This window comes from Pleurodeles waltl, chromosome 4_2, assembly GCF_031143425.1.
Source record: "Pleurodeles waltl isolate 20211129_DDA chromosome 4_2, aPleWal1.hap1.20221129, whole genome shotgun sequence".
Classification (NCBI taxonomy): Eukaryota; Metazoa; Chordata; class Amphibia; order Caudata; family Salamandridae; genus Pleurodeles; species Pleurodeles waltl.
Genome location: NC_090443.1, coordinates 420,259,332 through 420,275,570, shown reverse-complemented (window position 1 = coordinate 420,275,570; position 16,239 = coordinate 420,259,332). Strand labels below are relative to the sequence as shown.

The following is a 16,239-nucleotide window of genomic DNA, read 5'->3' as shown; positions in this document are numbered from 1 at the left end:
CTACAAACACTTACATTCAACTTGCCAGGCCTAGTCGTATTACATAGGTCTATGCACTGCTGACAAAGTCTAACTGGACAAATCTGAAATAGTAATGACTCACACTCTTCCTGTGTAATGAAATCCTTTTTTTTGCGTGTGCGTTTTTTGTTTTTTTCAACTGCCTCACTCAAATGAGCTGACACTGTTACACATGCTGCTACTGTAATACAGCAGTACATTAAGCATGATTTGTTACTTATATCTTTCTTTTCTTCTTGAGAGCATTAGAGCCACCGCTCTCAATGTACCCACACAGTATCTTCACTCCGTACAATACAAAAACATGAGTGAGTGGAGTGAATAGACTTAGAAAGTGCAATACATTTTTACAAATATCTTCATATCTGTGGTAAACTGAAAATACATTCGGTGGCAAGAAATGTCCAACAGCTGTGCGGTTCGAGTTATAAAATGAGAAATTCTTTCCACATGAAAAGTCTTTTTCTTAACTGTTATTTTGCTTCTCATCAATACAATGGAAACGGATGGCTTTTTCAATCAGAGTGTCTAGCCTTATCTTACATCTTCTCTCTCCACTAGGACGGGAAGGAAGCAGTGGTAAAGGAGGTGTACCCTGGGAACAGCGTCCACAGTTTGCTCAGTATCCTGGACGTGATCACAGTAAGGGATTTGATTGATACTTTGATTTACAGACGACTTATGATAGGCCGTTGACATGTGCAGATGTGGCCCTCCACCCATTGTCTTTTCAGTAGCTCACCTGATCGTGCTTGTCCTGCATCAGCACTCAGTGGCGCTGCAACTATACTTGCTGTAACTAGCCAAAAGCTATGCAAAGCACTAAAGCTGAGAAAAACAAAAAAGTGATGGATGGAATGCTTGAACTGATGTGGACGTATGTGCAGCAGATTCTTTATTCTGCACACAGCATGTTTGATGGTTTACTCTCTGGGCACAGGGATCATAGCTGTGGCAGTTTAGAATGTCAGTTTTTAAGAGTCTCCAGACTAGAAAGTACCAATTGCTGAGGCGTAATGGCATTTACACAACACCATGATTATTCCAGTGCGTTCGCTCTACATTCAAAAACTTCATTAAATCTTGACACTGATTTGGAAACCTATCACTTTAAAACTGAAAGCTTGGTTCTCGGTACAAACCCGGTGCCTCTATACTGCATTAATGCCTTGACTGAACATTCCACTTTCATTCCTTGTGTGGTTGTCAAAAGCTTGAGTTAGCAGGCATTTAGTAGTTAATGGTAATACTAACCCCAGGCCGTCGGTTGACCTCTCGGCCGGTTTTTAGTCCATGTTCTGATGAGTCCCTAGCTCTGAGTAGTGATTTTGCTGCAGTGTCTGGTAGAGCTTACATATAACAGACATGCTTTGAATTGCTTTTGGTGCTTCAGCAAACAAGAGAATGAGAGGGCATGGCGCCTGCCTTTGTGCATTGCATAAGTGAATAGTTGATGCTTAGAGGGTGGGGACAAGGCAGCACTAGTGATTGGATTGCAAGGGATTTACTGTAACAAAGGCCTGGCAAAAGGGACTTTAGGTTTGTTTATTTCACCTGGGAACATAGCACAGGGCCCTAGTAAAAGGACACTTACATGAGCTGCTGGGTGCATCCATCATCTTTGCACACCATGTAGCATCAAGGCTGGGCCCATTTTTTTGTTCTCTTTCTTGTGAGCTTTATACGCCTAGCTACTTAGTTCGCCAAGTTGCAGAGTCCAAGATTGTATAGTGATACAGTTCTTGAATATGATGCCCCAGTCCTCTTCATCCTTTGTTGTTTTCATGCACAGGGGCACCAGAGGCCTTACAGGACAGTGACTGCTCGAGCTGCAGAAGTATCGACCGTCCTGCGGTTACCAGTGGAAGCTTTCTCAGCCATCTTTGAAAAGTATCCAGAGAGCCTTGTGCGCGTTGTCCAGGTGAGTGGAACTTTTCTACAAAATAATACAAGCTGTCCCTATGACTAAATTGTGTAGAGTGTCACAACATACGTTCTCGGCTCTAGTCATCTATTTAGACTTGCATGGCAAATGATTTACTAGTAGTAATTGCATTAAGTGAATGTGTATTATTTCTGACTTTGATTACATTTCCCATTTACTTAGCTTGAATGTTCTAACTTGGATTGCTATTCTCTTTTATTGAGCATGAAGTTGCATCATTAAACATTTTTATCAAAGTTATTAATCACACACTTAAACTCTGAGTTCATTGGGTCCTGTTAAAAGGCACTGAGTGTTTTTAATCTAAGTCAGATTGATAAACCAAGCTATAGAATGGAATTATCCTCATATTACTGTTTAGGTTTCCTTGGTTTTCTAATGGAGAGAGTACTTTAAAGTTCACATGATCTGTTAATGCAGATGTCCAGGTTCTTCCAGCATATGTAAGCACTGGGAGTCGTGGAATAGGAGCGTGGCAGAGAATGTACCCTGTGACATGAACCTTAGCGGGATGTAAAAAATGGTTCTAAGGTCTTAGAAGTAGTTAACAGAAGATGCTTAGTTTATTATCAGGGACAGATACAGAATGTATCCCCATACATTTTGGTGGATCTGCTCAAACCAAAGACCATCAGGAAGCAGAATTGTAATCTCTTGTTGATGGGACCCTTTGAAATAGATGCTTTGGTAGTTCGGGTTTATCCATTGCTCAGAGTGTATGGAGATTTCTGATCCCTGGCTCTCAAAGGGTCTCATGTTATCTCCTTCCCAATGTGCAGTTTCCTCTAGAAATGAATCTTCGTAGAAAAGGGACATTTTCCATACACATAATAAATGAGAAAGGCTGCCTACTTAATACAAACCAAGTGTCCTCCCCTGTAAAGCCCTTGAAGTATATCTGTGTCTTTACTTTTTTTCCTATGTTATTTTCAAACATGTATTACTATGAACTCGTGGATAGGTGTTAGAAATATTTAACAAGAAGGCTTTTTACTCATTACCTTGTAACAGTACTTTTACTAATGTGTGCAGAAATCTGGTTTCCGTAGAGTGTAACTGTGCTACACTTTCAACAAGTGTTTTGAGGTGCCTCTTGAGTCTAGAAATCAACAAGTGAGATAAGCAGAGCAAAAAGAACCCTTTCCTTGCCTTTTGTATCTTGTTCTTGGTCCATTACTCCATTCCAATTTGTCTTGTTTTTTTCAGATCATTATGGTGCGGTTGCAGCGAGTGACATTCCTGGCCCTGCACAACTACCTTGGCCTCACTAACGAGCTGTTCAGTCCAGTGAGTTTCACGTCTCATTTCTGCATCACTTGTAGCCATGTCACTGAGGACATTAGGTCATGAAGGCCACATACCCCTCGAGATTGTCTAAGATGGATTCAAGTGCATTCTTTATTTTCTTGTTTTGCTGTATGTCCTTCTTCATTCACACTAGCTTGCATCCCTTCTCTGCCTCAACTGCTAGACTTGGCAAATGCTTCATTGTTTTATTCTATTACTTCTTGTTGCAAAGGCTTTACTCAAGTCATAAATCTTGTGCATATATCACTATACTAAATAAATGTGAGAAATCATACTGATGACTTATTTATATTTAACAATTTCGAGACTTGAGAAAATTCCACAACATATTTCATCCACTTCAGCCAGCCCATGTGATTGCTTCCTCTTCTTCCTTTCTTAATAGTTTCTCAATGCCACATTTTATCCTGCATGTCCAGGTTGTGCATTCTTAAATCCCCAAATAAATAATGTACTTCGAACACTCTCAGGTACTGCCTTCCTCTGCTGGTGCAAGAACACTGCAAGGCATGTTATTTCCACAGGTTGAAATGCACAGCTACTGGATCGAAGGAGATCAGAAACCTTTGTAACAATTATTGTGACAATATTCTGGCTAAGAGTACCACATGCCAATACATTTCCTGCCTGTCCTTATGGACAATATAAAGGCATACTTCAGAAAAGTTATTTGTATCTTCGCTTCAGTCGTGTGTGTTGATTTTGTATCATAGATTGTGGAACTTCTTTACTTTAAGTGCAGAGGGGATTCACCTAGCATTAGGTTAGACTCCAGATGCATCCCTACCTAAAAAAAGACTGTGCTAGACACTACTCTAACATCTTTGAGGAAATAAGGGATGGGAAGTGTTTGTTACATAGGCTGCTATACCTGGTAGAATAGAGCAGGTGTTGTATGGCCAGTAGTTGGTCTCTCACCATATAACTTGACTCAGAGAGAGGAAACCCATGACTTACTGTACTGGTTTGTTTGTACTTGGCTAGATGGGCTCTTACTCCTTAAGACTCTCGAATATGTGTACTATAATGTGGTACATGGTCATAACTTTTAGACAGGATCTGTACCTTCTGTTTTTAGGTCTCTGAGGCATGCTGTGATTGTGTTAACAGGGTTCTGCGTGCAGACCTCGCTCCCCCTTGGCCAGAACCCCAGACATTCATCCATCCTAACCATTTGTATTCAATTCAATTATAAAGTATAGTCAAGTCCAATTTCAGTGTATTTGAACACTACCAGCTCCACCTGGGCTTACAGTTTCCTTTCTACTTTTGTCCCTATTTCATGGTCTCACGCAGTGCCCTTGCTTAGTAATACTGTATTTTCTGACTTTCTGTAGTTATGTACTGGACATGACCTTTACATATGCTTGGCAGTTGCTCTCTATCTGTTCCTCCTATGAAAGAAATGTTGTTTTTACCTCAATTGTCTTGCCTTCAGTCTCCTTCACCCCTTGCAGACTGCTTCTCCATGTTTTTCACCATTTGACAGACTATGTCCCATCTTTAGTGCCCGCTTGGCAGAATCCACTCGTTAGTAACCTTTATCAGACTGCTTCACATCGTTTGCACATCATTGCAGGCTGCTTCACCTCATCTGCATCCCTTTGAAGATTGCTTGTCTTATTTTTTCACTCCATTGCAGGCTGCCTCACCTCATTTGCACACCTTTGCAAGCAGGGTTTCATCCTTTTCTTTTCAATTGCAGACTGCTTTACCTCATTTGCATTAATTTACTGATCGCTTTCCTGCTTTTTCTTCTTAGCAGACTCCTTTCCTTCATTTTAACCCCTTGAAAGGAAGCTTTCCATCGTCTCCACGCCTTTTCAGACTGCTGTCTCCTCCCTTGCACCCATTTGCAGACAGATTCAACTCATTTTCCCCTTTGCATACTGCTTTCCCTCACCTGCAACCTTTTGTAGACTGTTTCCCCTCATTTACACTCCTTTGCAGATTCCTTCCCCTCGTTTGCATCCCTTTACAGACTGCTTCCTTTTCATCATACTGGATGACTGCTTGAACTTGATGCACTCATTTCAGGCTATTTCACCTCATTTACACCCATTGCAGGCTGCTTCACCAAATTGTCACTGGGTGAACTAGGATGTGTAGTTTGAGACACTTCGCTGGTCTTTCTTTTTTGTTATTCATTGTTTTTACTACATTTCCAAACATACACAAGCAAGTAATTCACAGTCTAATGAGCAGTCAAAAAATCTTGACATGTAATAGTACATTCAAGTAGCAGAAGCATAGCACAGCAAACAATCCCACAGACACTTTTCTGTTCAACTTAAATGGATTTTCTAGAAGACAGGAAGTATGTTTTTCTGGACCAGGAGGTGTTATGTCATGGTTTATCTTATAGTAACAGAAATTTGTGTACGGCTATATAGCCCTTACTATAGCTTTCTTATTCTCTCAGCTTTGGTAGCATCCACCCCTTATTCAGTCAAAGATCAAAGTCTGTTTTCTGTATGTTAAGATTATCTTTATTGTGGGTGTGGTCAGTATGTCATGTGCATATTTAATTGTGGTGCTGGTTGGTCTGAGGAGCTGGAGATTGTTACCAATTTGTGTACAGGCCATCTGGAGAATTTATGTATGCATTCCCTGGCTCGAGTTGGGTGCATGAGGTAACCGAGACTTCAGTACTTTGTTAGTGTCCAGAGTACCCCTTTCAGCTAGTTAACTGAAGGCTGTTGGATGGGTGGAGATTTAGTTTATGATGTGTTGTCGTTCCCTAGTCTACTGATTCATGAAGCTGAGAGTGCTATTGTGAGCTTACTGAGGTTCAAATATAAGGTGCCTCTAAGCTGTACTGGATGTATGTCTGCTATTTTGACTAAAGTGTTATGTTGGAAGTTGTGATTGTTATTATAGCTGGTGCCTTCTCAACCTGAAGATAACAAACTGTGAAATATCTGTATGTGTTTTATATGTGCTCGGTGTTCCTTCAGATGTTTTCCATTGGATCTGGCCTGTTATCTAGTGGAAGGTACTGTTGGGCCCAACCAATTTCTAGTATCAGACACATCTGCATGTCTCTGCGCTCTTAAGCACAGCTCTGTGTATGCTGTTTTGGGCTTGTTGACTGCCAAATATGTGGAATAGATGAGCTGTTTTTGATGTGTGTTCAGGGTATTTTTTAATCTGTTTTGTTGAGTGTTGGTCTCTTGTTATCAGGTAGGGAAGAGATCCCCGGTGTTTACACTCTCTGATTAAGTGGCACCCGCTATTTGCACTCTATGATTAAGGCCTCTTGCCCTAGCAGAAGCCTCGGATCTTCTGATCCGGTGCTAACGATAGTCCCTAAAGTGAAAAAGGCACGCTTGAGAGGTCGCTCCTTTAGTTTCCTGGCTTCCAAACTGTGGAATACTCTTCCTCTTGATCTAAGAGAGGAAGGCTCCCAACCCGCCATACGTAAATGTTAAAGATGTGGCTTTTCAGGCAGATGTAGAATAGAGTTCTGCAGTCCCAGTCTTTAATGGTGTATGAATCCCTAGCTTGGGAAAACCCCGAATAGAGTAACAAAGCGCTTTATAAAATGTTAACATAACAAGTGATGTTGTAAATGCTGTGATATACATCTTTACGGTGTATGTGTACTCCCCTGGGTGCCTGGTCATTTCTGTGTCTTGTTTCATGTTAGATGCAGTGCATGAGTGTATTAAATGTTCTGCACACGTCTTTCCATATCTGGGTGGGAATTGAAGTCTAAGTTTTCTCCTTCCTTATCGCTGTTGGAGCAGTTCAGTTTTCTCGTGAGTTTTCTTGTTCCTAGTCGGGTATGTAACATTGAACGTGATATTCATTGCTCCTTCTGTGTCAATGGCAGGAAATGCAGTCCCTGCGTCAGTTTCCTCAGACCAGCCACCCAAGCCGAACGAGCCCCGTCCGCCACCCTAAGCGCGTTGTGAGTGTCTCCTCAACAGACGACCAACGAGAGACCTCGGGGAGACAGACTGACTCCACCAGCAAAGAGATGGGTAAGGATGGAATTAAGTTAGTGATAATATCGGATATCCTTGATATCAGTGGCAGCATGTCTGTCCAGTTATCAGCCCATGTCCAGCAGGAATAATCTTGACCCATATTTACTAGGAGAGTTCCAAGTGCTTTGTACATTCCAGTGAACTTTATGGATGACTTGGAGAACAACATATGTGCAATCCTAATGCCCTGTAACACATTGTCATCTTTTGGCACCCTTTTGTATGATCAGTTGATGCTTCAACTCTCAAGTTAATTGCTAGGCAAATTGGATGCCTGCCTGTGAGTGATTCAGTTGGCCAATTCCTTAGTGTTGCAGCTAGGAGGCAGCTTTCTTATGGTTTCTGCAAAACTAGACATAAAGTAAAATTGGACTGGTGACACAGAATGTTAAAAGGCTTTACATGTAGACCAGTGGTTCTTAACCTTTTGACTTCTGTGGACTTCCACTAAAACATTGGTGAAATCTGGGAATCCCACTGCATCATCATGGAAAGTTGGAAGCCTCCGGCCTAAGTAATTTCTATGATTTGAACCTCAAAACAATAATACAAAAGCAAGTGTACACCAAACAAATATTAAAATGGTGAAATATTTTGTTTAATTCATAAATATAGAAACTCTTCACATTTTCCATTTTGCATCTTAATTCGTAAATACTTTATTCATTTTTATGTATTAATTTTAATATAACTTACGTTTCTAATGCAGCCATGGGCTCTTTGAGTAGGCCTTGCTGACCCCCAGGCATCCTCGGACCACCGGTTAAGAACCACTATTCTAGACAACTTCTTGACAACAAGTGGAATTGACTAATTAGACGTACAGGTTAACAGTGTGGGTCACACTTGAGTAAAGAACTGTACTCTGTTGAGCTAAACAAAACTCCAGGGAGAAATTGATAACTCAAAATAAAAAACAAAGTCTGTGCTGCTGTATCAGAACATTCCAAAAGATTGGCATGTTGGCAGAGGCAAAGGAGAGGTTCCTGATTTATTCAAAACAGTCATTAATAGGGTGTTGTTATTTATAGTGGTTGTTAATTCACAGTTGCACATTACTAGCCAATGAATTTAATTTTCTGCGCTGAATTTCACACGATCCCCCTCATCCTTTTGCACTGTTCTGAGTGGATTACTGCTCCCCATCTCTCCCCTGTATTTTTATTTTGTCATACTGTTGGACTGGTACACCTCTTTCTCCATGAAAGCCATTCCTGGTTTCTGTTTTCAGGTGGCGGTTAGCGTTCCTGTCCCATTAACTTGTCTGTCTACATATGATGTGTCTCTGCTGCTAATAGATTTTTTTGCAACAGAGTCTCATTCTTCTAAATAGGAGGTGTGCCTTCCTGTAGTGCAGCATTTGATTTTCTAGGCTTCTTTCCTTAAAGTTTCAGAATGTTCGCTGTCACTGACCCCACGTCAACCATACTATGGTGCCACTGCCTCTCCCTTGTATACTCTTCTTTTAAGGAAAGTGGTGCTATGTGATAATGAGGGGAATACCCCCACCCCTCCTGGAAATGGTTAGGGTAAACAACCTGCATACTTTCAGTACGTTTTCATATGTTCATTCTTTGTAGCAAAGTGCAGTTGATAGTAATTTGGCAGTCACCTAACTACACAGAAAGCATGTCTCTTCCTGTCTCACAAACATGGACATTGGTTTCCCAAGTCTTGTGAAAAACTGCATGGGGACGCATTAGCATAACTTGTTTGAAGCACTGTAGGTACATGCAGTTTGGGGCATAGCCCATTAACTAATACTATTCCAGATGAACTGAAGAGCTAGTGGCAGACAGTAGAGAGGAGCTGCAATTGGTGCTTTGCTATCTGGGTGGCACCGCATGCACATACTCTTGGTGGAACTAAGACCATCCTTCATATCTGATACTTAATACAACTTGCTTAAAAATTTTCAAAGTATACAAAGTTCAAATTAACTCATACAAATAAAAAACTACAGCTCTCAGACTCCACCAACTCATCACCACTGTTATTGTGACCCAGCAGTTGGTCGCTAGCCATTGTGTAATTTTAATAGGCTTAAAATATGTATTTATGAAATTAGGCATTATTTTCTTGCTTCATGGCAACCATTTAACCAATGGGCCAGCTAATCATTTCATCCACAAGCTAAAGAAGGCTCTTTGAGTCAGGAGTGGTCAGTAGTCAGGAATCTGGGAAACCTAGCAACTTCCTTAACGTACGCTGATTACTGAAGGGATATACACATTGCTTCCTTTTTATTATAAACTTTATTTAATTTATTAATTATACAAAAAGGTGCAATTTAGTTTCATATATATATTGTCAATGCACTGTGACAAAGATCAGTAGGGAACCAAGCATAAAACACTCACATACATCTTAGAAGCAATATCTCCTGAGACAGGGTATTGGAAATGAAGATTTTAGACCATTACCGCAACAACCCATTCTAGCCAACATTAAGTGACTGGATGAACCAGGTGCTCAAGGTAGCCCCGCAGTGGACCCCAGTTATCACTAGGTTTACTGCATAGAAGGCAACAAAACAATGCAACAGCAGAACCATTACAGAAAGCAGCATCAGGCTACCATGAGTTGTGTATGGCAGGGGACCATTATTAAAAGTCATGGCCATCTGGCATTTTGTCCATATTAATAGGAGGACAGTGTGTCTTCTGACGGAACATGGTCTGCTGCATAACCCAAGAGGAAGGAGGTGGGTTCAAAGCCATAGTGTTCCCTTTGAAATCTACTAATTATGATTTTTTGACAGAACACTTCGGATTAAGCTAGGCTAGCAGGAAAAAGCGAGGCAAAGTGCATACATATGATTCCAAATGACTGTCAAATGACGCACCAGCTAAATTTGATTGGTTGGATAATAGCCTCGTGAATTCCAAACTTATGCTTCTAAGGTAGTACACTAAGTTTATTAGGATCATGGACATCTTAGGCAGAGACAGAAACCGTTTATCTTGGAGCCAGAAAGTAGAGTAGATCACACATTTTTATGTATTTATTTTTTACTACTCCCCTTGATGGAAAGACGGCTTTGCAATTACTCCTGGTTGACTGATCCAGCTCAGTCAGAGCCCAGACTCCCTAGCTCAGTGTTTTCAAAAGAAAACCAGTTTCATTTTATATACTTGAGTGTAATCACTTGGTTTTTATGTTAGTTCTTAGTGCTGGTTCTGCATCCAGAGTATCATAGCTGGACTATTTTTGATACTATGTCAGGGTGGATTCCCTCCACACAAATACTCACTGATGTATTGTAAAACAAAATGTGTAATTTATGTTGGGGTTTGCTCACTACCCAGAGGAACGTGCGTTGCTAGTTATAAAGTAGCCACATGGGGTAACTGGTTGCAAAGACAGAAAGGCCATTTTACAGACACAAAAGTCTCTCGTCATCGCAACCTTGCAATATGGTCACATTGCCAGTGTAATATCAGAATGTTGTCTTTTACTTTGAATAACACCTATGAAGCAAGATGTAGATGAATTTGAAAAACTAAAAATCCAGCACCACCACATGAAGTTATGCACGGAAGAGTTGTTCTACAATAAGAAGCTTAACCAGTTGAGGCCAATTCCCTCCTAAAAAGGTACAGAGAGCAGCACAATCACACTATCCGCTCAAAAGCTCAGCCACATGAGAATCTGAAAAGAATGAAAGGTCAAGCTGCACTGTTGCCACAATAATGATTTACTATGAGGAGAGCAAGCACCTTACTGATACTGCCTTGCAGCCAGACAGCTTTTTTTTAAAGTTGGGTAGTTTAGTAAACATTTCATACAGCGTGCTTTGTAGTTTTTATTTTATGCCACCCTCATTTCCACCTCCATCTTTCTTTTTCCTCACCATCCTTTTCTCTTCTTTGGTATGTCCCTTCAGAACTCTGTTTGCTAGACACAGTCCATGATTCAGTGTGTAATGACAGTTTTGGTACTTGAGTTGCTGCATTAAGTAACCTAATAAATCTATGATTTTACTTTCTTCTTGATCACATGTGTTCTTTGATATTAAAAGCATTATTGGGTACTATGATTTTTAGAAATATTTTGGAAGGGATGCACCAGAGGCAATTTGTTGCAAAACTGAAAGAAAAGTCCTAAGGGGCTTTTTTTGTTAATTCAATGTATATAAGTAGAGCTGGGAGAACTGCAGACATTGGACCGTCTACAGAGGAATATGAATTGCCACCGTTCCCAGTTTTTTTAGGTCGAGCGTGCAGGTTCTTTGACTTGTTGTAAGTATTGTGGCTTTTATCCACGCCCACCGCACACCCATCACTTTCACTCATTCGAGGGCTTGCTTTCAAAAATCCTTTGTTGTCATTGGTAAATGTTTTACGTTTGTCCCTGTTTTGGGGGCGGGGGTGGTACCGCCTCGCAGATTGCCCCGTTGCATGGATAATTGCACGATGGCCGATAAGTTTAACTTTGAGCGAACTTCTTCCTGTGTCTCTCCTTCGTGCTCATGGCGGCCATGACACTTTGAACTGGCTCGCTTATGTCAAATGTTTTACTTTTCATTTTCAATTTAAGTGGCAAGAAAGGTCCAGTTAGAAATTTACAGCGCTAATAGCTCTAACTTGAGCGATTGAGAGACCCATTGCATTGCAAATGCTTGTTCATATTATAGGGATACTGTACCATCACTGGGTGCACCTAGCTTTATGGCTAGTGGGTGCAAGGTTCTGACACATTTCTTATGTTGTTCACAGGTGACCAAGTGAAGGCGACGGTCACAGAGATCTTGACTCCCCCACTTCTCAATCGCTGCATTTCCATGCCGGTGGATATCTCTGGTATGTACGGTGCAGTAGAAGCGTGGTTTTCGCTGAAGAGAGCAGGACAACAACATATTTTGAGGCTTCTGTAACAATGTCAAGCTACTTTTCCACCAGTTCTGCCCTTGCTTCCCTAGTATTACTTCGTTGTAACTGTCTCTTGTGTGTGAACATTGTCTCCTTGAAGTTTAGGTATTAACAGTGCTTGGCGTTTGTGTTGACCACTTACCCTAGGCAGGAGATGGTGAGAAAAGGACCTTGCAAGCAAAGTGTCAAAGAAAATTGATATTTCTAAAAAATGTATGCCATTGATGTGCCTGACCCATGAAGATTTAAATCTTCCTGTTTCACCCATTGTCAATCTAGTGTTTTTTTATTTTTTATGAAGAGCTCCTGCAATCACACACTCCACGCAGACAAATTACAAACACAAATGTGCTATCTTTCTTTTTTACCCTTTAATGCAGTTGTCCAGAGAGGTTCATGCTCGGATTTTGATATGGCATATGAGCGGGGAAGGATTTCTGTGTCCCTGCAGGAGCCCAACACCTGCACCCTGTCTTCCTTTTCTAGGGTGAGTACCTGAACTGGAGTGTACTCCTGCCTCTGCACTTGTGCCCTATTCACACATGAGCCCTAGAGAGCGGCCTGGCTTCGTCCAGTACACTGGGGTAACATTATTAGTCTTCAGTGCTGAAGACATTATTGTCATTTCCAGTGAAAGCATATTGAACAGTGAGTTGCCAGTACTTGGTACACAGTGACTTACAATGCATTGATGCAGGTATTATGGAATCTGAACACCTCCTTGAGTACCCACACATATCTATTTCTGCTCATGCACAACCACCTCTACTTGCAAACAGTTGTCTTTCCTTGCACACCACTGTTTCTGATTACACACCACAGCCCTGTAACAAACACTACTCTTTCAGGGCTTTAAAATTTCAAAACTGACTTGGAGCCCAAATAACTGCCTTGAGTCTTGCATGATTTTCTCAGAGCTCATGTCACTGGCTGGTACCTAATCACCACCTGCTGAGCCACACACACACTTTGCACTGGCATCCACAACTATCCCTGAATTAAACACTCTTTTTTTTCAGTTCCACTTTCTTGGGAACCAAATAATGGCCTTAATATCTGGTGTATTTAATCTAAAGCCCGAAGTGGCCACGGGTATGCCCAGATGTGGGTTCAGTGCTTATTGTGTCACTGGAACCAAGATGCATATGACTAAAAAGACTCAAGTAGGTCACAACTGTTCTTGTGTTGCTTGTGTTACAATTCAGAGAAGGCCTAGCTTGACAGTTCGAGCTGGGTTGTTCCTTTTGGAGACAGACAAAGGCTTATTTAAATATGGCTGGGTTTAATCTGAGGTGGCATAGTGGGCGAAAAGACAATGGGTTGGAATGCTACCCCGAGTGATTGCTGATGGTTATATTATTTGCAGGCATTCCTCCCATCAACTTTTTTGTGTTTGGTGTAACGCCTTAAGTGACCAACAGTATGCCCATATATGGGTCTCGTGCTCACTGTGCCACTGGAGCCAGGCTGCATCTGACTGAAGAGGCCCAGATAGTTTGCATCTGTTTTCTGTTTTTTGTGTTCTGGGTCAAAGAGGGCCTGACTTGGCAGATCGGTGTGGCGCATTAATTTAGGAGCAGGACCAAGACTCATTTGCATGTAGCTCGGGTTAATCTGAGTAGACATGGTGGGCAAGGATGAATTGAATGCTACCTCAAGTGAGTGGTAGAGGTTACACTATTTGCAAGCATGCCTTCCATCAACCTTTGCGTGTTTGGATTAGCAGATAGGCCCAGCAGTTCTGGATCAACACCAGGTGTACTTCATGCTCAGATCAGCGAAATCTGATTTAGTACCACACATGGCAGTAAGAGACCTGGATCAGCAGGTTTTAATCCAGTAGCAGATTTGATCATTGTTTAATCTGACACAGCTTCTTCTGGCCCAGTACCTGGATTGCTACTACAAAGAATAGTTTTATCCCCCTCCAGTTAATCACAGATTGTTCCAGATGTAACAGTGATCCGACCATAAACCTAAGCAGTACATGATGTCAGGTAACTCAGTGATTTCTTGCTTGATGCAAGTCATCAGGTAACATAGGTGCTAAAACTTCGTTTTCTCTTGATTCCAGTCCATGTCACAAGATCCCAAGGAGCACAAGCCAGTGGCGGTAGGCGAGCAGGCTCCTGGAATATACCATTACCAGTACACTGAGGAGGATCCTGGAGGTGGAGACACTCCATACGGGCCATACCAAGGCAAACAACCCAGTGGCATGTTTGAAATCGCCAAGCAGGAGCTGGCAAAGCTCATGAAAATTGAGGTATGAAGCACATGTTTAGAGTACCTTGAGATTAGGTATCCTGTTTATTAGGCAACATGCAAACAAGCTGAGGAACGATTTCCTTCCTTGCATGAGATAGTAAGACTGGGAATACCGTCTGGCTCATTCAAGCGCATGTATGCATTTTTCACACTTATAACTTTTCATTATAATTGTTAACCATTTGATTGTCTTGAAGAAATTAGCAAAGCTAATTGGTGGTTGAGCACAGACCCACAAGGAGCCAATTGGTGTAGAGTTGCTAGGGGTCCATTGCAGCTTTAGGAGGCCTGTTTAACCCATAGTGAATGTTAAGCTTATAGATGCTGAGCCCACGGTACAGTTGTTCTCTTGAACACCATAATTGATAAAGGATCATCTTATGATGGGCTCCATGGGAGGTTTGTGCAGGTGTGCATTATTCAACAGGACCTGACAGTCTTTCTCGTTCTTCTTCCTAATAGGATCCATCACTGCTTAACAATCGTGTCGTACTGCATCATGCCAAAGCTGGAACTGTAATTGCACGCCAGGGCGATCAGGTAATGGTTCTGCTAGTGCCACGTAGTTAGTTAAGTGATGAGTTGTTGAATGTAGCAGGCACAGGGACCTAATAATGTTTGTTGGGGAAGGCTACCAGACATGTATATCAGAGATGCATTGCTAGAGGTGCATGTCAAATTACAGCATGCCTGAAAAGTGGTGAGAGGCAGTACCCCAACAATAATGAACTAGTATTTTTCATCAATGGATGACGCCTCTACAGCAGGTGTCCTTGGTTGTGTTAAATGAGTATTTCCTTCTGTGAGGATGTTTTGCTTTTGTTATGCAAAACAGGACACTTCTTTGCTTAAAAACATTATCAGAAGTATCAAAAATTCGGTCTGCCTGTGTATTAGTAATCTGATCTAAATCATATTCATTTCACAGTGTTTAACAACAGTTACGGTTAATTCGGTGTTCTTCTGTTAATGTACCGTTCAAATAATTATCATTAGAAACAATGACGGTGATGACATTTTCAATGGTTTAGAGACCTTGGGGTTTTTTGCAAACTCACAACATTATCGTTTTTCTCTTAACCTTAGGATGTGAGCTTGCACTTTGTACTGTGGGGCTGCCTGCATGTGTACCAGCGGATGATTAACAAGGCAGAGGACGTGTGTCTCTTCCTAACTCAGCCGGGTGAGATGGTTGGGCAGCTAGCAGTGCTGACTGGAGAACCTCTCATCTTTACCATCAAGGCAAATCGTGACTGTACTTTCCTCAAGATCTCAAAGTGCAACTTCTACGAGTTAGTGCTGCTTTCCACAAGAACACATACAGTCTTCTTGTCACTCTTATGTTTAGCACGCTTGAATTCTGGAATGTCCAAGCATGCTTGTGCTCAGGATGCCAATCTTCTTGCCGGCATGATTTCACTATGCTTTTACCTTTTCAGTCAAGCAGGCATGCACTCTATGTGCCACCTCCTACCAAGCACGTTTCACACTGTGTCACTCTTTTTCTAAACATGCTGAACTCTGTGTCATTTTCCCTGTATGTCTGCTCACACTGTGTTTGCATGTCACCCGTTTCTAGAATGCATGCATTTTGTGTGCCACTCTCTTTTCATGCCTAGTTGCCTTTTGCCCATCACTCTCCTACTAAGCATGCTTGTACACTTTTCGTCACCCACTTTGTAAATCTTTATCTGCTCCTTCCTTGCTGGACCAGGTCGTTCAGTCACTGACTGCGCACCAGAGGCTTGAAGACCTTACATTTTGGATAGGAGTTGTAAAGATAGATGATAAAAGTACAGAGGCTAATGTTCAATGTTGGCTGGGCCTATAGCTT

General features: G+C 41.6%; 1 protein-coding gene across 6 annotated transcripts in view; it reads left to right on the top strand.

Annotated features, from left to right (window-relative positions):
* Positions 1 to 16,239, top strand: part of PNPLA6 (patatin like phospholipase domain containing 6) — a 324,399-nt gene that overhangs the window by 98,294 nt on the left and 209,866 nt on the right. For all 6 annotated transcript variants that reach the window (XM_069231657.1, XM_069231658.1, XM_069231659.1 and 3 more), the window contains 9 exons: positions 583 to 663; positions 1,814 to 1,942; positions 3,173 to 3,253; positions 7,110 to 7,260; positions 11,985 to 12,068; positions 12,518 to 12,624; positions 14,212 to 14,403; positions 14,868 to 14,945; positions 15,492 to 15,697. In XM_069231657.1, the coding sequence (XP_069087758.1) occupies positions 583 to 663; positions 1,814 to 1,942; positions 3,173 to 3,253; positions 7,110 to 7,260; positions 11,985 to 12,068; positions 12,518 to 12,624; positions 14,212 to 14,403; positions 14,868 to 14,945; positions 15,492 to 15,697 (1,109 nt within the window). The remainder of the gene's footprint in view (positions 1 to 582; positions 664 to 1,813; positions 1,943 to 3,172; positions 3,254 to 7,109; positions 7,261 to 11,984; positions 12,069 to 12,517; positions 12,625 to 14,211; positions 14,404 to 14,867; positions 14,946 to 15,491; positions 15,698 to 16,239) is intronic.